The sequence below is a fragment of the Hemitrygon akajei genome, chromosome 3 (genome assembly GCF_048418815.1).
Source record: "Hemitrygon akajei chromosome 3, sHemAka1.3, whole genome shotgun sequence".
Taxonomy (NCBI): Eukaryota; Metazoa; Chordata; class Chondrichthyes; order Myliobatiformes; family Dasyatidae; genus Hemitrygon; species Hemitrygon akajei.
Window position 1 is genome coordinate 16889753 of NC_133126.1, and position 23210 is coordinate 16912962.

General features: G+C 41.6%; 1 protein-coding gene across 1 annotated transcript in view; it reads left to right on the forward strand.

Annotated features, from left to right (window-relative positions):
- The window catches only part of LOC140724740 (latent-transforming growth factor beta-binding protein 2-like), a 411525-nt gene that overhangs the window by 174092 nt on the left and 214223 nt on the right, over nucleotides 1–23210 (forward strand). Inside the window, exon 8 of the mRNA XM_073039256.1 lies at nucleotides 7999–8101. Coding sequence (XP_072895357.1) covers nucleotides 7999–8101 — 103 coding nt within the window. The remainder of the gene's footprint in view (nucleotides 1–7998; nucleotides 8102–23210) is intronic.

The window sequence follows — 23210 nt, forward strand, 5'->3', positions numbered from 1 at the left end:
TAAGCACTTCTATAAGGTCACTCCTTATTCTCCTACATTCCAAGGAATAAAGACCTAAACTGGCCAACCTGTCTCTGGCAAACCTTTCCCTACAATTTAGGTTCTCTAGATGTGGCAAAACCCTCGTAAATTTTTTTCTGCCCTCCTTCCAGTTTAACTGTCTTTTCTGCAACAGGGTGACCAAAATTATACATAGTACTCCAAGTGCGGCCTCACCAATGACTTACAACTGCAATATCATGTTCCAACTCCTATATTCAATACCCTGACTGATGAAGTCCAGCATTCTAAATGCCTTTATCACCACCCTGTCTATCTGTGGCACCACTTTCAATAAACAATTCACTTGTACTGCTCAATCCCTCTGCTCCCCAAAGCGCTAGCATTCAGAATCAGAATCAGAAACAGGTTTATTATCACTGGCATGTGACATGAAATTTGTTAACTTAACAGCAGCAATTCAATGCAATACATAATCTAGCAGAGAAAAAATAATAAGTAAACAAGTAAATCAATTTAAAAAAACACAAAATGCTGGCAGAACTCAGCAGGCCAGACAGCATCTACGGGAGGAGGTAGTGACAACGTTACGGGCCAAAACCCTTCATCAGGAGTGCATGATGAAGGGTTTCGGCCCAAAACGTCGTCACTACCTCCTCCCGTAGATGCTGTCTGGCCTGCTGAGTTCTGCCAGCATGTTGTGTTTTTATTTATTTCCAGCATCTGCAGATTCACTCGTGTTGAAAGTAAATCAATTACGTGTATTGAATAGATTTTTAAAAAACGTGCAAAAACAGAAATACTGTGTATTTTTTAAAAAAGTCAGGTCGTGTCCAAAGATTCAACGTCCATTTAGGATTCGGATGGCAGAGGGTAAGAAGCTGTTCCTGAATTGCTGAGTGTGTGCCTTCAGGCTTCTGTACCTCCTACCTGATGGTAACAGTGTGAAGAGGACATGCCCTGGGTGCTTGAGGTCCTTAATAATGAGTGTTGCCTTTCTGAAACACTGCTCCATGAAGATGGCCTGAGTACTTTGTAGGCTAGTACCCAAGATGGAGCTAACTAGATCTACAACCCTCTTTAGCTTCTTTCAGTCCTGAGCTTTGTAGGCTTGTACCCATGAAGGAGCTGACTAGATTTACAACCTTCTGCAGCTTCTTTCAGTCCTGTGCAGTAGCCCGACCATACCAGACAGTGATGCAGCCTGTCAGAATGCTCTCCATATATAATTTGTATTAAAGTCTATTTGCCACTCTTCCCTAACTGTAACAAAGTACCACATGGTAGCCTGGTGCAGAAGGTAATATCACATCTTAGAGCTCTAGAAAATGACAAGGTTGCTAAGAAGGAGCTTAAGAATGGAGTTAGGAGATCCAGAAGGTTCCATGAGAAGGCCTTAGTGAGCAGGATTAAGGAAAACCCCAAGGCATTCTGCAAGTATGTGAAGAGCAAGAGGATGAGCTGTGTGAGACTAGGACCAACCAGGGGCGATAGTGGAAACGTGTGCATGGAGTCGGAGGAGGTAGCGGAGGAACTTAATGAATACTTTGCTTCAGTATTCACTAGCGAAAAAGACCTTGGCAATTGTGGGGATGACTTACAGCAGACTGAAATGCTTGAACATATAGACATTAAGAAAGAAGATGTGCTGGAGCTTTTGAAAAGCATTGAGTTAGATAAGTCACTGGCACCAGATGAGATATACCCCAGTCTACTGTGGGAAGCGAGGGAGGAGATTTCTGAGCCTCTTGCAATGATCTTTGCATCATTAATACAATACAGTAATACAGTAATACAGGACTTTGTGATATGGTGCAACTCAAACTACCTGCGTCTCAATATCACCAAGACCAAGGAGATGGTGGTGGACTTTAGGAGATCTAGGCCTCATATGGAGCCAGTGATCATTAATGGAGAATGTGTGGAGCAGGTTAAGACCTACAAGTATCTGGGAGTACAGTTAGACGAAAAGCTAGACTGGACTGCCAACACAGATGCCTTGTGCAGGAAGGCACAGAGTCGACTGTACTTCCTTAGAAGGTTGGCATCATTCAATGTTTGTAGTGAGATGCTGAAGATGTTCTGTAGGTCAGTTGTGGAGAGCACCCTCTTCTTTGTGGTGGCGTGTTGGGGAGGCAGCATTAAGAAGAGGGACGCCTCACGTCTTAATAAGCTGGTAAGGAAGGCGGGCTCTGTCGTGGGCAAAGTACTGGAGAGTATAACATCGGTAGCAGAGCGAAGGGCGCTGAGTAGGCTACGGTCAATTATGGAAAACCCTGAACATCCTCTACATAGCACCATCCAGACACAGAGAAGCAGTTTCAGCGACAGGTTGCTATCGATGCAATGTTCCTCAGACAGGATGAAGAGGTCAATACTCCCCAATGCCATTCGGCTTTACAATTCAACCGCCAGGAGTAAGATATGTTAAAGTGCCGGGGTTAGGACTCAATGTATTTAAGTAAACTACTTAATAACTTTTTAAAAGCTATTATTAATGCTTTTTGAGAGGGTGATTTTAGATGCATATCATATTTTTACTGAGTTAAGTATTGTATGTAATTAGTTTTGCTACAATAAGTGTATGGGACATTGGAAAAAATGTTGAATTTCCCCATGGGGATGAATAAAGTATCTATCTATCTATCTAATAGGGATGGGAGCAGTACCGGAGGACTGGAGGATTGCAAATGTTGTTCCCTTGTTCAAAGAAGGGAGTAGAGATAATCCAGGAAATTAATAGTCCAGTGAGTCTGACTTCAGAAGTGGGCAAATTGTTGGAGAAGATCCTGAGAGGCAGGATTTATGAGCATTTGGAGAGACATAATCTGATTAGGGATAGTCAGCATAGCTTCGTCAAGAGCAGGTCATGCTTGACAAGACTAATTGAATTCTTTGAGGAAGTAACAAAACACATTGATGAAGATAGAGCAGTGGATTTAGCGTTTGTGGATTTCAGTAAGGCATTTGATAAGGTTCCCCATGCAGGGCTTCTTCAGAAAGTAAGGAGGCATGGGGTCCAAGGAAACCTTGCTTTGTGGAACCAGAATTGGCTTACTCACAGAAGTCAAAGTGTGGTTGTAGATGGTTTGTATTCTGCATGGAGGTTGGTGACCAGTGGTGCTCTGCAGGGATCTGTTCTGGGATCTCTCCTCTTTGTGATTTTTATAAATAACCTGGATGAGGAAGTAGAAGGGTGGGTTAGTAAGTTTGCTGATGACACAAAGGTTGGGGGTGTTGTGGAGTCTGGAGGATTGTCACCGGTTACAGTGCGTCATTGATAGGATGCAGAACTGGGCTGAGAAGTGGCAGATGGACTTCAACTCAGATGTGTGCAGTAGTTCATTTTGGAAGGTCCAATTTGAAGACAGAATATAATATAAATGGTAAGACTCTTGGTAGTGTGGAGGATCTGAGAGATCTTGGGGTCAGTGTAGTTTGGACACTCAAAGCTGCTGCGCAAGTTGACAGTGTTGTTAAGAAGGTGTATGCTGTGTTGGCATTCATCAACCATGGGACTGAGTTCAAGAGCCATGAGGTAATGTTACAGCTATATAAGACCTTGGTCAGACCCCACTTGGAGTACTGTGTTCAGTTCTGGTCACCTCATTACAGGAAGGATGTGGATACTATAGAGAGATTGTGGAGGAGATTTACAAGGATGTAGCCTGGATTGGAGGGCGTACCTTATGAGAATAGATTGAGTGAACTTGGCCTTTTCTCCTTGGAGCAATGGAAGATGAGAGGTGACCTGATAGAGGTGTGTAAGCTGATGAGAGGCATTGATCGTGTGGATAGTCAGAGGCTTTTTCCCAGAGCTGAAATGGCTAACACAAGTGGGCATAGTTTTAAGGTGCTTGGAAATAGGTACCAAGGAGATGTCAGGGGTAAGGTTTTTTTAAACAGAGAGTGATGGGTGTGTGGAATGCATTGCTGCCTGTGGTGGTGGAAGCGGATACATTAGGGTCTTTTAAGAGCCTCTTAGATAGGTACATGGCACTTAGAAAAATAGAGGGCTATGCACTAGAGAAATTCTAGGTGGTCTCTAGAGTAGGTTACATGGTTGGCACAACATTGTGGCACGAAGGACCTGTAATGTGCTGTACATTTCTATGTTCTACATTCTTAAAATGATAAAAACTGCTGTGCACTGACATAATATTTGTGCTAGAAAAGTCACATAGAGGCTTTAACTCTTAACTCTAACTCGAACTTTATCTATGATAAACACATCTCATGACAGCGACTAAGTGTTTGTTTTTATCTTTTCAGGTGATCAAGTCTGAACCCTGCCTCATTTAAATGTGTCATGCAGTTGCCACAAGAATCATATTTGTGACAATTGATTGTCCTATTGCTTTCCTTCTAATAGTACAGCTTTTGTCTAATGGTCCATGAAGTGCTTGATCCAATTAGCTGTTTATCAATTTTACTGAGAAAAGCTTCTGAGTGTATTGTTATGTTGAAAAACTCTTACTGTAGTGAACTCTTACCTTTTGAAGTGAAAATTCTGTGGACAGTTGTGCTATAAATAGATGAGTAAATTGTGTCCTTGAGTTAGTCAGTTTTTAAAGTCTCTTAAAAATTGTAGTTTATCATTGTATACTCCATTAGAAATTTCAGTTAGTTGTTAGGCAATGTATGTTTAGTGTTAAATCACAAAGAAGGGCATGCAAAGTAGCAAGAGGTAGTGGTAGACATGAGTGAGAATCCCGCCACTGTCTGTAAGGAGTTTGTACATTCTCCTCGTGACTATATCGGTTTCCTTTGGGTTTTCGGGTTTCTTCCCACAGTCCAAAGACGAACCAGTTGGAAAGTTAATTGGTCATTGTAAATTTTCTTGTGATTAGGCTAGGATTAAATTAGGGGTTTCTGGGCAGTACAGCTGGATTTGCCTACTCCGCCCAGTATCTCAATAAATAATTATTTTTTTTTCCGGAACCACCAGTGGAAAAAACAAAAGTAAACTCATAAGACAGGAGAAAATTGATTTGGAAAAAAAGACAAAAGGTTTATATGTTCATATAAAAAGGAAGAGAGTGGCTTAAGTTGGTGTGTGAACTCTAGAGAGTAAAGTTAGTGAATTAATATCATGAAACAAGGGAATAACAGATACATTAACCAATTTTCTTATAAGTAACAAGGTATTAGAAAACTCAGGGGACTAAAGGTCGGCAAGCTGCCAGGACACAATGACCTGAACCTAAATTTTTTTTAAAGGAATTAATTGCAGAGATAGTGGATTCGCTGTTCGAAGTTAATCAAAACTCTCTGAATTTCAAATGTTAGCAATGAATTGGAAAACAGCAAGAAGTCAGAAAGACAAAAGATGGAGAACTATAGGTTAGTTAATAGAATGACAATTGTTGGCAAGGTGATTGAGTCAATTATCAAATAAGGTAGAGATAATCATTTAGTAAAACTGAGTAGAATCAAACCAAATTAGCATGTTTCCCAAAGAGTACGTTTGACAAATTTGCCTGACATTTTCGCATACATTATCCTGAAACATTTATTCTGATGGACAAAGGCCGTGTTCTTTTTCCTCGTTTCGCACACTGGTTGACAGTACTACCATATAGTACTGCATAAGAACCAAAAACAGTGTGAAAGATACCATTTCTCTTTTGAAAATAATATTCCAGTGTCTGATTCAATTAGGGAGATACCTTGCATTATACTTTTAGCATGTGTTAGAGGGTTTATTTTTGCTCTATTTTGCAAAATCTTACCATCCAAAGGCAGCATGCTGGCCTGAAGGGGCATGAGCACAACTGAAAAACAGCAAGAATCAGAATCAGGTTTAATATCACCGGCATATGTCATGAAATTTGTTGTTTTTCCAGCAATACATAATAATAGAAAAGATGTGAATTACTGTAAGTTTATGTATAGTGCCTATAAAAAGTATTTACCACCCTTGGAAGTTTTCATGTTTTATTGTTTTACAACTTTGAATCACAGTGGATTTAATTTGGCTTTTTTGACACTGATCAACAGAAAAAGATACTTTTGTGTCAAAGTGAAAGTAGGTCTCTACAAAGTGATCTAAATTATTTACAAATATACAACATAAATTGATTACATAAGTATTCACCCCCTTTAATACACACACCAAATCATCACTGGTGCAGCCAATTGATTTTAGAAGTCACAAATTTAGTTAAAGGGGATCACTAGTGTACAGTCAAGGTGTTTCAATTGATTGTAGTAAAAATACACCTGTATCTGGAAGGTTCAGCTGCTGGTGAGTCAGTATACTGGCAAAAACTCCACCGTGAAGGCAAAAGAACACTCCAAACAACTCCCCAAAAAGGTTATTGAAAAGCAGAAGTCAGAAGATAGATACAAAAAAGTTCCAAGATATCCCTTAGAGTACAGTAAAGTCAATCATCAAGAAATGGAAAGAATATGGCACAACTGTAAATCTGCCATGAGCAGGCTGTCCGCAAAAATGGAGTGACCGTACAAGAAGGGAAATAGTGAGGAAGGCCACCAAGAGACCTTTAAAGGAGGAGTTACCAGCTTCAGTGGCTGAGATGTGAGAGACTGTGCGTATAACAACTGTTGCTTGGGTGCTTCACCTGTTGCCTCGGCTAGTGTTTGCCAAAAGGCATGTGGAAGACTCTGAAATCAGCTGGAAGAAGGCTGCTTGGCCTGATGAAACCAAAATTGAGCTTTTTGACCATCAGGACTAAACGTTATGTTTGGCGTAAGCCAAACATTGCATGTCATCAAAAACACACAAACAAAATTGGGGGCTCATCCGGGATGAGCGAACAATGTGTGTACTATTTCAGGGAAGGAGAGAGAGAAAAACAAAAGCCTGTGAGTTGCCATGGAAATGGCAAGGTGGAATTATATGATGGACAGCTGGTGTCCAGCACTTGTGGAATATATACAAGGTCAACTGGCTTTGTAACGAGACACACCAGGCACCAGAGACAAGGAAGATTTTGTTACGTACCCCATAACGGGTTAAAAAGGGCCAGCAGAAATGGACACAGCTGGAGTCCGAGTCTTCCATTTTAAATACTATTTTATTAGTAACTACATGATAAAGTAATATAAAACAAGATAAGGTAAACAGGTTAGCAGAGTATATGCATATATAAGTGAGTAAGTAAAGTTCTCCCAAACTTCTTCCAGCTTAGGTGGTGAAATGATACAGTCTTATGATGGTACAGGTATGCAGTCAGTTCAGTTCTGGAATTTGAATTGAGTAGTTTGGAGAGAAAGAGGGAGATGTTTTGTTTTCCCAGTGCCGATGCCATCAAATCTTCCACGCCGTCCTCCTGCTCCCAAAACTTATTAAAGTCACCAACCGTGACCACAAAAAGGAGACAGTCTTCTGTGGTGAAGCTATCAACCCAGGCTAGGGTTAAACACACCAACAGCTCCCCACCGGTTATTCCTTTGTCCACACTGTGAGCAAAAACCCCACCTTTGCCGTGGGCACACTGAGCTCAACCAGTGTCAGTGTCTTCCTTGTCTCTGGTGTGTCTGATTTCAAAGCCAGTTGACCTTGTATATATTCCACAAGTGCTGAACACCAGCTATCCATCATATAGTTCTGCCTTGCCATTTCCATGGCAACTCACAGGCTTTTGTTTCTCTCTCTCTCTCCCTGAAATAGAACACATGCTGTTCGCTCCCTCTCTCTCTTTTTAAGGGAACAGTCCATATTTAATAATCCTTTAGATCTCGTCACAACGTGCAGTGATTAAGTGCAGAATTTAAATTAGTTGGGTTCACAAAGTTTGTGTAAGTTTAATCTGGAGCTGGCTTTTTTGTTACTAGAAGAGTATGAAATGAGCATAACTACAGTCATATTTTCTCATGTTTCCATTATCAATTGTGCATCTGCTTCTCTGATCCATAGCCATTAAACATGACAAAATATTGAAACTATTAATCATGAAGAAAAACAAAAGCTAATCCCCTTAATGCAAAACATAAAATCATGTGAATTCTGTTTTTTTTCCCTTTTTATTGTAGTGTGGAAAACCACTTCCAGGTCTCACAAAGCAGGATGATTGTTGTGGGAGTGTAGGACTATCATGGGGTTACCATAAGTGTACAAAATGTCCTCCAAAACCAGGTAAGCCATCAAAATTTATAACTTGAATGTTAGTATAGCAGAAGTTACTTGATGTTAAATCATATTGACAAGAACATATCTAGACTGAATGCTATTGTAATTTAGCCCAATTTACTCAGGTTGACTAGGTATCTTTTAAAGAGAATTCAGTAATCAATAGCTTATCCTTTTTCTTCCATGCTGAAGAGCATTTTCTAAAATAGATTCAAGATTCAAAAACGTTATTGTCATTCCAACCATACATCAGCTCTGCAGGGCAGAATGAGACAGCGTTTCCCAGGGGCAAGTGCAATCATAACATAACAAACGCAACAATAAATAGTAAACACAACAATAAATAGAAAAACACAACAGCCACATGTCGGTTAAAATCAAGTTATAAGTGTCCAGTGCAAGTTAAAAGTGTCCAAAGCAGAGTCAGATAGAGCAGCTATTTAGCAGTCTTGACTGCCTGTGGGAGGAAGCTGTTTAGTAGCCTTGTGATTTTTGTTTTGATGCTACTGTAACATTTGCCTGATGGCAGAAGAACGAACAGTTTATGGAGAGGGTGTAAGGGGTCTTTAATGATGTACCGTGTCTTCTGGAGGCATCAACTCTGAAGGAGGTCTTGGACAGAAGGTAGGGAGACCCCAATAACCTTCTCTGCTCCCCTAACCACCCTCTGCAAGGCTTTTTTGTTGGCAGCACTGCAGCTGGAGTACCAGGTAATGTGGTCAAACCAAAGTTTTATTAGAGCTACAATGTTAACTTGGCTCTTGATCTCAATCCCCAACTAATATAGTCACCATGCACCTGAATCATCCTATCAATTTGCACTGAACTTAATGGATATGTAGATGTGAACCATAATATCCCGTTCCTCCTCCATACTGTCAAGAATCTATCATTAACTCTGTATTCCTCCTTCAAGTTCAACCTTCCAAAGTGAATTACTTCACACTTTTCCAAGATTGAACTCTATCTGCCACTTCTCAGCCCAGCTCTCTTTCCTATTACTGTCCTGTTGTAACCTATGACAGCCTTCTACACTATCCACAGCACCACCTAAGTCATTTATAAATATCACAAAGAGCAGGGGTTTCAAAATAAATATTCTGTAGAATGGCAGTGAACACCGACCTCCAAAAGAATACGTCTGTCTAGTATCACCCTCTGCTTTCAGTGGGAAAGCCAATTTGGAATCAGACATCTAAATTTCCCTTTATCCCATACCTCCTGATATTCTGAATGAACTTATCATGGAGAACCTTGTCAAATACCTTACTAAAATCCATTTCTCTCTCTTCGACTGTCTGTGTTGCGATGTGACTGTGCTGAGAGTTTAGTCTCTGCAGGCACGTTTATGGGCCACAAGACCAGCATTGGATCAGCACTGTTTCCCACATTGGTCATATTTGTAATTTAACTGGTCTAGCACCGAATGTCCGCATTCATGATTCGCTTCATATTTCTTCTGCCTTTTCTCCTCAATAGCTGCGATTGACTTCTTGACAATGCAGCGCCAACTTCTTCTGTCCAAAGTATCTTTCTCCCAGGTGCTGACATTCATGTCTATGTTCTTCATATGGAGCTTGAGCACATCTGTGTAACCCAGCTTCTGACCACCATGCTTCCTCTTTCCTTCATGTAGCTCACCATAGAAAACAGCTTTGTGTAAGCGATCATCGCTCATTCTTGTGACCTGACCAGTCCAACGCAGCTGAGAAGCTGTGATGAGTGATTCTGCGCTGACTGTCCCAGCATGTTTGAGCACCTCCACATCTGGTACCCTCTCTTGCCACTTCATGTGTAATATTTGGCATAAATGCCTGAGTTGTGTCTTGGTCAATTTCTTGATGTGCTTCCGATACAATGTCATCGTTTCAGTTGAATAAAACAGATGGTAAAACAGCTGTGTTATACACTTTGACCTTGGTTGCCATTTTAATGTCGTGGTGAGACCAAAGTCGCTTCTGCAAAGCACTAAATACTTTTGCAGCTGATTGAATTCTCCTCTCAACTTCCAGATCTGATGAGTTGGTGTTGGTCACAGTGCTTCCTAAGTGTGTGAAAGAGTCAGAATATTTCAGCGCTACCCAATTGACCAATATGACTGGTGGTTGGGTCTCACTGGGACTACACAGAGGAGGAGGCTGGTACAGAAGTTCGGATTTGGAGACATTGATTCTTAGGCCAAAAAGAGTGGCAGCAAATGAGAAGCAGTCTACTATTTCTTGAATCAGGAAAGTTTTCTAAATCAATATATAGATGTACCAACTAGGGAGGATGCAATATTAGATCTCCTATTAGGAAATGAGCTAGGGCAGGTGATGGAAGTGTGTGTAGGGGAACACTTTGGTTCCAGTGATCATAACGTCATTAGTTTCAACTTGATCATGGATAAAGATAGATCTGGTGCTCGGGTTGAAGTTCTAAACTGGAAAAAGGCCAAATTTGAAGAAATGAGAAAGGATCTAAAAAGCGTAGATTGGGACAGGTTGTTCTCTGGCAAGGATGCGATTGGTAAGTGGGAGGCCTTCAAAGGAGAAATTTTGAGAGTGCAGAGTTTGTATGTTCCGGTCAGGGTTAAAGACAAAATGAAAAAGAATAAGGAACCTTGGTTCTCGAAGGATATTGGAACTCTGATAAAGAAGAAGAGAGAGATGTATAATGTATAGGCAACCGGGAGGAAATAAGATGCTTGAGGAATATGAAAAGAGTAAGAAAATACTTAAGAAAGAAATCAGGAGGGCTAAAAGAAGACATGAGGTTGCTTTGGCAGTCAGGGTGAAGGATCATCCTAAGAGCTTCTATAGGTATGTTAAGAGCAAAAGGATAGTAAGGGATAAAATTGGTCCTCTTGAAGATCAGAGTGGTCGGCTATGTATGGAACCAAAAAAAATAGGAGAGATATTAAATGGGTTTTTTTGCATCTGTATTTACTAAGGAAACTGGAATGGAGTCTATGGAAACAAGGCAAACAAGTAGGGAGGTCATGGAACTTATACAAATTAAAGAGGAGGAGGTGCTTGCTGTCTTGAGGCAAATCAGAGTAGATAAATCCCCAGGACCTGACAGGGTATTCCCTCGGACCTTGAAGGAGACTAGTGTTGAAATTGCAGGGACCCTGGCAGAAATATTTAAAATGTCGATATCCATGGGTCAGGATTGGAGGATAGCTCATGTAGTTCCGTTGTTTAAAAAAGGCTCAAAAAGTAAACCAGGAAATTATAGGCTGGTAAGTTTGACATCGGCAGTAGGTAAATTATTGGAAGGAATACTAAGAGATAGGATCTACAAGTATTTGGATAGACAGGGTCTTATTAGAAACAGTCAGCATGGCTTTGTGTGTGGTAGGTCATGTTTAACCAATCTATTAGAGTTTTTTGAGGAAGTTACCAGGAAAGTGGATGAAGGGAAGGCAGTGGATGTTGTATACATGGACTTCAGTAAGGCCTTTGGCAAGGTCCCACATGGGAGGTTAGTTAGGAAGATTCAGTCGCTAGGTATACATGGAGAGGTAGTAAATTTGATTAGACATTGACTCAAAGGAAGAAGCTGGAGAGTGGTAGTGGAGGATTGCTACACTGAGTGGAAGCCTGTGACTAGTGGTGTGCCACAGGGTTCAGTGCTGGGTTCATTGTTATTTCTCATCTATATCAATGATCTGGATGATAATGTGGCAAATTGAATCAGCAAATTTGCTGATGCTACAAAGATTGGAGGTGTAGTGGACAGTGAGGAAGGTTTTTAAAGCTTGCGGAGGGATTTGGACCAGTTGGAGGAATGGGCTGAAAAATGGCAGATGGAGTTTAATGTGGACAAGTGTGAGGTATTGCACTTCGGAAGGTCAAACCAAGGTAGAACATACAAGGTAAATGGCAGGACACTGAAGAGTGCAGTAGAATAGAGGGATCTGGGAGTACAGATACATAATTCCCTAAAAGTGGCGCCACAAGTAGATACGGTTCTAAAGAGAGCTTTAGGTACATTGGCCTTTATAAATCAAAATATTGAGTGTAAGAGTTGGAATGTAATGGTGAGGTTGTATAAGACATTGGTGAGACCGAATTTGGAGTATTGTGTGCAGTTTTGGTCACCTGATTACAGGAAGGATATTAATAAGGTCGAAAGAGTCCAGAGAAGGTTTACAAGGATGTTGCCAGGATTTGAAAAACTGAGTACAGAGAAAGGTTGAATAGGTTAGGACTTTATTCCCCGGAGCGTAGGAGAATGAGGGGTGATTTGATAGAGGTGTATAAAATTATGATGGGTATAGATAGAATGAATGCAAGCAGGCTTTTTCTAATGAGGACAGGGGAGAAAAAAACCAGAGGTCATGGGTTAAGGGTGAAGGGGGAAAAATTTAAAGGAAACATTGGGGGAGCTTCTTCACGCAGAGAGTGGTGGGAGTGTGGAATGAGCTGCCAGATGAAGTGGTGAATGCAGGCTCACTTTTGACATTTAAGAAAAACTTGGACAGGTATATGGACGAGAGGGGTTTGGAGGGATATGGCCCAGGTGCAGGTCAGTGGGACTAGGCAGAAAAATGGTTTGGCACAGCCAAGAAGGGCCAAAAGGCCTGTTTCTGTGCTGTAATGTTCTATGGTTCTATGGAATCACATTAACATCAGTAGCAACCAAGGTTGAGTCGTCTGCATGCAGAAGTTCTCTGACACATATCTCTCTTGATTTGGTTGAGGCTCTGAGTCTTGATAGGTTGAACAATTATCCATCTGAGCGAGTCCTGATGTACACACCTTTGTCCAAATTATGTTCCATTATTTCCATAACTGCAGCAAGATGTAGTGTGGACAAAGTTGGAGCAAGAACGCATCCCTGATTTACCCCGTGGTTGATGGTGAAGGCTTCGCTGACATCCCCTCCAAAAGAAACTTTGCCAGACATGTTCTCATGAAACAACTTGATCATTGTAACCAGCCTATCTGGACAGTCATAAGTTTTGAACACTTCCCAGAGTGTTTCCCTGTCCACCATATCAAATGCTTGTGAGAAATCAACAAAGACAATGTACAATGGTTGCTGCTATTCTACTGGCCTCTCCTGGAGTTGCCTTAAAGTAAAAATCATGTCAGTGGTTGCTCTTCAGCCCTAAAGCCACATGGGCTTTCAGGAAGCATGTCTTTTGAGATGACCTTGAGTCGGTTGAGCAGTATCTTCACCATAATCTTGCCAGCTGTGGGCATACCTTGACGCCTCACCGTGGCGTAGGAGTGATGCTGGCTGAACATCAGCGAAGTATGGCGGAGATTCATTCTCTGGCAGTTCTAACCTAGCCGTGAAGGTGATGTTCCATTGGTATACTAGTAGTAGGATCGTGGCTAGCTAAGTCAAGCAGGTAAGCATGTCTTTGCTACTTTGTAGGTTATGGCTCTTCAGACAAAGGCTGCACCCAACGAGTATGCTGGTAGCAGGGTGTCTGATAGTGTCTGTGGCAGATGAATCCAAAAGGGTCAATGGTACAGCCACCTTGGCGGCATGCGGTGGAACCAGAGTGCTGGTCAATGGATGGCATCACTAGACTGGTTAGTTGTCACTGCGAGGCAGCTCCCTTATCAGTTAAGTCTGTTACACTCCTGTGTGCCACTTAGCATCAGATTTGGAAGCCCAGAGAGACTTATGGTGGTGGCACGACACCATCTGTCTTATCACTGTGCAAGGCGTGTTGGAGTAGAGTTTCTGGATGATGTGGAAAGCCCTGTGGCGACGGAGGTCATGTGACGGCAGCAGGCTTGAGGAGCTGGAAGTTGCTAGCATGAACTCTGCACATAGGCGGCTTGCATAAAATGGTCGCTACCTTGTTGAGTTTTTCTGAGCAATAACAGGGTTGAGGCAGCTATGTGAGTGTCCGGGCATCCCCTTTTAGGATAGCACTGCCTGCCCTGGAAGGAGAAGCCCCTAGAAATGGTGGGGTAAAGAATGCTTGCTCAGATTTCACCTGGCTGGCTAACCGCGACCAACGGGTCTTCACCACTGCGGTAAGAAGTTTAAGAAGATGAAACTGACTGTTGCCACATGGAATGTGCGAACAATGCTGGATAACGACTCAAGACCAGAAAGGAGAACTGGTTTGATAGCTAAGGAATTGGCAAGATACAACAGTGATATTGCTGCGTTCCAAGAGAAAGGAAGCAGAAGAACTACCTGTCAGACAGAAATGACTACCATCGGCTCTTCTCAGGACTGAAAGCTATATATGGTCCAAGAAGCAATACGGTGGCCCGAGTAAAAACTGCAGATGGGATCAAGCTATGCACGGACAGGAAAGACATCATTGAGCGATGGAGGGAACACTTATGTAACTTTTTAAGCCAACAAGGTGCAGCTGACCGCAATGCATGTGAAAGGCTCACCACTAGACTGGTAAGAGCTATGCAGACTCATCACTATGACAGAACTTAATAAGGCTGTAAAAGATACCAGAAGTGGTAAAGCATCCGGCAAGATGGCATTCCATTAGATGTACTGAAGCAAGGTGGTCCTGCTCTGAAGACTGAACTGTTGAATTTATATGATGCTTGTTGGCAGAATCAATGTCTCCCTCAGGACTTCAAAGATGTGCTGATAGTCACCATCTACAAGAAGAAAGGCAACTGTAGTTTTTGTAGAACCCACCGAGGACTAAAATCCATATACCGTACATCACATCTATTACTCTGTCTTTATCAAAATATTTTGTCATTTCCTCAAAATATCTTATCAGGCTTATGAAGCATGTCCTGCCCATCAGAAAATCATGTTGACTATCCCTAATCAGACTATGCTTCTCCTAATGCTTGTAAATCTGTATATTTCATTTTCCTCTTCTGATATTTCAGATCTGGGTATAGATAGATGGGACTAGGTATATGATCAGGTCGGCATGGACAGGAGCCCGTTTCTGTGTTGTAGTGCTGTTTGACTCTATGGATGAATTAAAAAATAAAGGTTTCTTTCACTCAGACTTTGATTACTTTACCTACCAATATAGACTAGAATTTATGTTAGTTACCTAATTACTCAAATATTTAGTATGAATAAAGAAATTGTTAAAAATCTACAGTAATTTGTATCTTTCTATATTGTAAAAGATAAAATGAGAAATCCTTTATTTGTGTCTAGCTGGCTCAGATAAGGGCATTCATATGAATCCAATTTACCCATAATTTTCATATCTATCTTTTTTTTGGAAAATTCTTATGGCCTTTTCCTTTACCAGCTGTTAACAGCATTCTTCAGATCCCCCTTGCATCATTGTCCAGGAATTTAACTTTGAGCAACCCAATATTCCTCAACTACCTGTCCCCAACCCCAACTATTCTTGCATTGTTTGATGGTGGGAACAATTTTTTTTTCTATTTATTTGGTATAACGTGGCATTGTTTATGGCGATCAAATATACTTTTAACCTTAACATGAGAAAACCTGCAGATGCTGGAAATCCAAATCAACACACACAGAATGTTGGAGCAACTCAGCAGACCACCAGCATCTACGGAAAAGAGTAAACAGTCAATGATTTGGGTCAGGCCTGCTGAGTTCCTCCAGCATTTTGTGTGTGTTCCTTTTAGCGTAAGAACGTAAGAAATAGAAGCAGGAGTAGGCCATCTGGCCCATCAAGCTTGCTCTGCCATTCAGTAAGATCATGGTTGATCTGATCATGGACTCATCTCCACCTACCTGCCTTTTTGCTGTAACCCTTAATTTCCCTACTATGCAAAAATCTATCCAACATTTTCTTAAATATATTTACTGAGGTAGCCTCCACAGCTTCATTGGGCAGAGAATTCCACAGTTTCATCACTCTTTGGGAAAAGCAATTTCTCCTCATCTCCATTCTAAGTTTACTCCCTCGAATCTTGAGACTATGTCCCCTAGTTCTAGTCTCACCTGCCAGTGGAAGCAACTTTCTTGCCTCTTCCCTATCCTTTCTCTATCCCTTTCATAATTGTATATGTTTTTGTAAGATCTCCTTTTATCCCTCTGAATACCAATGAATACAGCCCCAGGCTCAATCTCTCCTCATAGTCTAACCCCCCCCATCTCTGGAATTAACCTGGTGAACCTCCACTGCACCGCCTCCAAAGCTTCCTTAAATAAGAAGGCCAGAACTACCCGCAGTACTTCAGATGCGGCCTCACCAGTATCCTATAGTTGCAGCGTAACCTCCCTGCTCTTAAATTCAATCCCTCTAGCAATGAAGGCCAACATTCCAATTGTCTTCTTGATAGCCTGCAGCACCTGCAAACCAATCTTTTGTGATTCATGGACAAGCACTCCCAAGTCCTTCTGCACAGCAGCATGCTGCAATTTTTACCATTTAAATGATAACCTGCTCTTTCATTTTCCCTTCCAAAGTGGATGACCTCACATTTACCAACATTTTACTCCATTTGCTAGACCCTTGCCCACTCACTTAACCTATCTATATCTCTCTGCAGTCTGTCATTATCCTCTCCACAATTTGCTTTTTCACTCAATTTAGTGTCATCAGCATACTTAGATACACGACACTCAGTCCCCTCTTCCAGATCATTAATGTATGTCGTGAACACTTGCAGGCCTAGCATTGGCCCCTGCAGTACACCACTCACCACTGATTGCCAACCAGAGATACAACCAAATATCCTAACTCTCTGCTTTTTGTTGGTTAACCAATCCTCTATGCATGCTAATACATCACCCCCAACTCTATGCATCCCTATCTTATGGATAAGTCTTTTATGTGGCACCTTATCAAAGGCCTTCTAGAAATCAAAGTAAATAACGTCCATCTGTTCCCCTCTATTCAATGTCCTTGTGTATTCTCAAAGAACTCCTGTAAATTTATCAAACAGGACCTGCCTTTGCTGAATCCATGATGCATCTGCCTGATGGATCCATTTCCAGATGCCTCACTATTTCTTCTTTAATGATAGCTTCAAGCATTTTCCCAACTACAGAGGTTAAACTAACTGGCCTATAATAAAAGCACACATGAAGAAATCTGCAGATGCTGGAAATTCAAGCAACATATACAAAATGCTGGTGGAACACAGCAGGTCAGACAGCATCTATAGGAAGAAGTACAGCTGATGTTTCGGGCCGAGACCCTTCGTCAGGACTAACAAAAGGGATACACAGCTGGAGAAGGGAAACTATCATGGAACGGAAGGCCTAGGGAAAAAGAAAGGGGGAGGAGAACACCAGAGGGAGATGGAGAACAGGCAGAGTGATGGCAGAGAGAGAACAAAAAGGAGAGGGGGGAAAATAAATCGGGGTGGGGGAAGAAAGGGAGGAGGGGCATTAACAGAAGTTAGAGAAATCAATGTTCATGCCATCATGTTGGAGGCTACCCAGATGGTATATAAGGTGTTGTTCCTCCAACCTGAGTGTGGCTTCATCTTGGCAGTAGAGGAGGCCATGGATAGTCATATCAGAATGGGAATGGGACGTGGAATTAAAATGTGTGGCCACTGGGAGATCCTGCTTTTTCTGGCGGACAGAGTATAGGTGTTCAGCGAAATGGTCTCCCAGTCTGCGTTGGGTCTCACCAATATATAAAAGGCCACACCAGGAGCACCGGACACAGTATACCACACCAGCCGACTCACAGGTAAAGAGCCGCCTCACCTGGAAGGACTGTCTGGTGCTGTGAATGGTGGTGAGGGAGGAAGTGTAAGGGCAGGTTCTGCTCTCAGGGTGAGGCTTTTCATTCCAAGATGAAGGAGATGTCTTCCTTTTTTAAACAAAAGGGCTTCCCTTCTTCCACCATCATCTCTGCTCTCAAACGCATCTCTCCCATTTCCCGCACATCTGCCCTCACCCCATCATCCCGCTACCCCCCTCAGGATAGGGTTCCCCTTGTCCTCACCTACCACCACAGCAGCATCCGGGTCCAACATATAATTCTCCGTAACTTCCGCAACTTCCAACAGGATCCCACTGGGACTGGGAGACAGTTTCGCTGAACACCTACGCTCTGTCCACCAGAGAAAGCAGGATCTCCTGGTGGCCACACATTTTAATTCCACATCCCATTCCCATTCTGATATGACTATCCATGGCCTCCTCTACTGCCAAGATGAAGCCACACTCAGGTTGGAGGAACAACACCTTATGTACTGTCTGGGTAACCCCCAACCTGATGGCATGAACATTGACTTCTCTAACTTCCATTAATGCCCCTCCTCCCCTTCTTCCCCCCTCCCCTTTTTATTCTCTCTCTGCCCATCACTCTGCCTGTTCTCCATCTCCCTCTGGTGCTCTCCTCCCCCTTTCTTTCTCCCGAGGCCTCCTGTCCCATGATCATTTCCCTTCTCCAGCCCTGTATCACTTTTGCCAATCACCTTTCCAGTTCTTAGCTTCACCCCACCCCCTCCGGTCTTCTATCATTTCGTATTTCCCCCTCCCCCTCCTACTTCCAAATCTCTTACTATCTTTTCTTTTAGTTAGTGCTGACGAAGGGTCTCGGCCCGAAACGTCGACAGTGCTTCTTCCTGTAGATGCTGCCTGGCCTGCTGTGTTCCACCAGCATTTTGTGTGTGTGGCCTATAGTTACCTGCATTTTGATTACATCCTTTCTTGAACAGTGGCGTGACATTCGCTGTCTTCCAATCCGTCGGGACCTGCCCAGGGTCCAGAGAATTTTGGTAGATTATCGCCAAAGCCTCTACTATATCTTCTGCCATTTCTTTCATTATGCTGGGATGCATTCCATCAGGACCAGGGGACTTGTCTAAGCTTCTTTGCTCCAAATTTTTAAAAAAATATTTTGTTCAGAACAAAATTTTATTCTGAACTGTTTCTGCAGTCTTTGTATCTTTCCATCAGTGTGTTGACTGAATTGGATGCAACACTCATGTGGTGGTCCAACTAGCATTTTGACATCTTAAACAGATTAACATAACTTCCTGACTTCACTTACGAATCAAAGTTTCTTATTTTCTTTCTTGTCATACTCTCAACTTGCCCTGTCGCTTTCAAACTTTCAAATTCACATTTACACATCTCCCTATGTTACCACCTCTACTTTGTCTACAATGTGAAACTAACTTGTTTATCTCTTTTTCCCAGTTGTGATGAAGCATCTTTGACTAGAAATATTAACTGTGTCTCCCTTCACAATGCTGCTATTTTCAGCATTTTCTGTTTTTCTTTCAGATTTCCAACCTCTGTAGTTGTTTTTCTTTTATTTCTCTATGTTCAGTACTTGGCATTGGTAAAACAATAAAAATGCAGCTGAAGGCAGGGAGAAGGACAGCAGGAAGCTTCGTGCCTTGAACTCAAGGCTGGGAAGAGGTTCAGAGATGGAGGTCAGGAATGTGGGTAGGTATGCATCTGGAAAGTGATAGGTATGTCTGAGTAGAACCAGGGATCAGCATGTGCGTAGCTGTGTAACTGGAGCTTAGGGCTTTGGGTGGGTTATAGGCATGATTGAAACCATAGTTAAGAACTTGGCTAGATGTGAAGCAGAAGATGGGACCAGGAACAAATGTTAAGTGTAAGGCCAAAGTTGGGATTTGGATCATTGGCAGGCATGTAGCTAGCACTGGAGTCCAGTAACTGGCTTGCTGCATTTAAGAGGTGGAGAGCAGAGCATGGCCAGGAATGTTGGTGAAGGGAGTGGGCATAATTTTTAGAAGATATTTGGAATTGTACCTTTAATTCAACAACGTGCAAGGGTGAGTTACTGAGAATGTAGAGTATTAAAATTAATCATACTATCAGTTAATATTTTACAAATATTTTAAGCATTGAGAAAAATTTGCCTTCTAGATTGTTAAATATTTTCTGCAATTGAACCTTCAGGGACAACTCTAACCAAAAGATTACCGCTGTTGGCGACCCCATGGATTTGTTATACTTGCATGATGTGCGCTCAGCTCCAATAATCAAAGATATATAATCAATCCTTTATTAGTAATTAGCAAATATACAATCTTTAAGCAATTAAACTTAAGCATACCCTAATGTAATTAAGCATAATTGAGCAGTCAGCAAAAGTTAAGACATCTGTCGGTCCCCAGTTACAAATTACCACAGACAAAGCACGAATACATAACTTACTCCCTTCTCTTTTACCGTGCTGTCCAGTCATGTAACTAGTTACCATAATAAGCATGCAGAACAGAATACAATGTAGATAGAAAACAAATGCATGGCTTCCACATTCCAGCTCCCTAATTTTTATACTGTAATAATTACAGCTACATGCTACCAAGGCACAGGAGACATGAAATCTCAAGATTTACACAAATATCCTTTTCCTGGTAGGCAGACTGTCCTGGATTGTGCTCTTCACCTTACAAGCCAGGTTGTTCCTCTTGACTGCATTCAGGAAAATCTATCTTGAATTGCTGCTACCTAAGCTCATCCAAGTACAAAGCTGAAGTCCCATTAACTGTTATCTCCAGCCAATCATAGTCTTCCACCATCATGGTCTCCTTTCAATGGTCCTTTAACATCCAACCCAGCATTGTTTTGATTGCATAGGGTCCATTATTAACACTGCAAATCACTTGCAGCGACTCCAATGCCTTAGGCTCATTCACCCCTATCAACAGCTCAATTTCTGGAAAATGTATATGATTGGACATGGCATCAAAGGTTATGGGGAGAAGATCGAGAATTGTGTTTGAGGAGAAGGAAAAAAGGATCAGCCATGATTGAATGGCAGAGCAAACTTGATAGGCCAGATGGCCTAATTCTGCACCTATATCTTATGGTCTTCATATGAGACCATTCTTGAAGATCTCTCTGATGAAGAACGTTCCTTTTGTGGACAGGCATATGTCCCTCTGTATAGATGTTAGGCAGTTCACAATAGTTTTCATTATCTAAGCCAGCCACTTCCAATCCTGAAGCAATGTAGCCACTCACAACCTTCTCTTAACCCATGGTGCATAAGAGAATATGTGTTCTTTTTCCTGTCAGTCTGAGCTTGTTCATGAGGCTCTCTGTGCAGAACACTGCCGTATTTCCTTGATCTAAGAAAGCATAAGTAACCACTATCTTGTAACCCTTCTTAGACTTCACCTGCACTGAAATTATAGGAAATTTACAATCATGATCACCAGCCCTGTAAGGCCATTTGATACCTGGGTGTAACTCGCTGCTGTACTCACTTGTAGTTTCAAGTGTTTTGAAACTACACTTTTTTCATCAGAGTAAATATAAAGTATGCTGGGATCCCTGCCACTGCATACTTCGTATAAAAGATGCTTTTGCAATCCTTACTGAAGTGTCCCATATACAAACAACCAAAGCAGACACCATTTTCTTTAAGGAAGACAATTCTCTCATTCTGAACTTTTTTCACCAATTTAGAGCACAAATCCGAAGTATGTTCACACACTTGCAGAACAGGCAAACCTGATCTTAGTTCCGGGCTCAGTTTTAGTTTTTCATAGTAGCTACAGTAGTGGTTTAGCTGCTTCCTTTAATCTTGGAATGAATTTGTGATTTACTTTTGATCACACCTTTGCTTACTGCTGGTGGTTTAGCATCGTATACGTTCCCAAACACTGGGTGTGTAGCAATCTTTCAATAAGATCAACAATGTCAGTGAAAGTAACCTTACAGTTGTACCTTTCTTGCATTTTATCTATCACTGATCTTCATTTTTTCCCAAGTTTATCAGGCAATTTATTTATGACAACCCTCATTAGCAGGCATGTCCTGCATGCATTCCATGGCATTGCAACAGCCTCTTTAAAAAAAGGGCTGTATTCTTGAACAGCTTTCACTTCATGTGCTTTGATATGTGGCCAAGGAAAAGCCTCTTCCATGTAGGCCATTGCAATTTTATGTTCATCACCAAAATGTTCCTGTAGTAAAACTTTGGCCCTTAGATATCCTTCCTCTGGGCTGGCTCACTGGCAACTTTTGACAAGCTCTCTAGGGTAACCTCCAGTGAACTGATTGAGAAAATAGAGACGGTCAGCGTAATTATCAGTATTACTTTCAATGCTGTTTTTGAACATGAATGATACGGCAATGGAAACAAACACAAACAAAGCATGAATACGTAACTTGTTCCCTTCACTTTTACCATGCCCCCACTCATATGACTGGGTAACATAGTAAGCATGATATGCATAGCTCCAACAGAACCCTTGTAATTATCAACATTGAGGCTCTCCTCTATCTGTGAAGTCAAAATTGATTTGGTGGTATTTGATATGAACTATTACTATATATTGTATGATGTTGGCAACAAAGTAGTATTTATGCTTAGTTGTTTAGCATTCAGTCCTTGATAACTATAAGCATTGGGGTATAACAGATAATTTAAAAACATGAAAGTTTTGGATCAAAGTTATTTGGTTGGCCATTAACTTTGAGGAAGTAAATTTAGAAAAATCTGCAGCTGTAAAATTGAACATTCTTTGAAATGCACATGTTGAACAACTGCAATTTATTTTAAGGCTTCCCTTTTCTTGAAAAAACAATGAAACAAAATTTGAAGTTGAACTCTTTGCCATTTCCAATTGCATTGGTGTAATTGTAAGCATCAAATTTATATAGACAAGGAATGAATAAATAAGATATGATTAAATAGAAGAGTTAAGGAGTTAAGAGGGTGGGGCAACCTGAATTAAATACTCAAAACAATGAAGGGTGTAAATTGAGTTAGTGTTAGGCAGCTTCTCCTATGGCTCTAAAACCAGAAGCATTAATTTAAGAAAAGGGCAGGAGGTGTAGAATGGACCTAAGAAAGAATCATTAAGCCCAGAGGATGATCGGATTTTGGAATATATTGTCTGAGAGGATGGTGGAGGCAATTAATGTCACAAAATTTCAGAAGTATCTAGATGTGCACATGAATCACCAAGTCATATTAGGCTATAGATCAATTGCTTTAAAAACGAAAACACGAGGAAATCTGCAAATGCTGGAAATTCAAGCAACACAGAAAATGCTGGTGGAATGCAGCAGGCCAGGCAGCATCTATAGGAAGAAGTACAGTTGACAATGGGAATGGGATGTGGAATTAAAATGTGAAAGAGATCCTGGAACCCTAGAAGGCCTGTGTGATATACTGCGTCCGGTGTTCCCGGTGCAGCCTTCTAAATATTGGTGAGACCTGACGCATACTGGGAGACCATTTCGCTGTACACCTACACTCTGTCCGCCAGAGAAAGCAGGA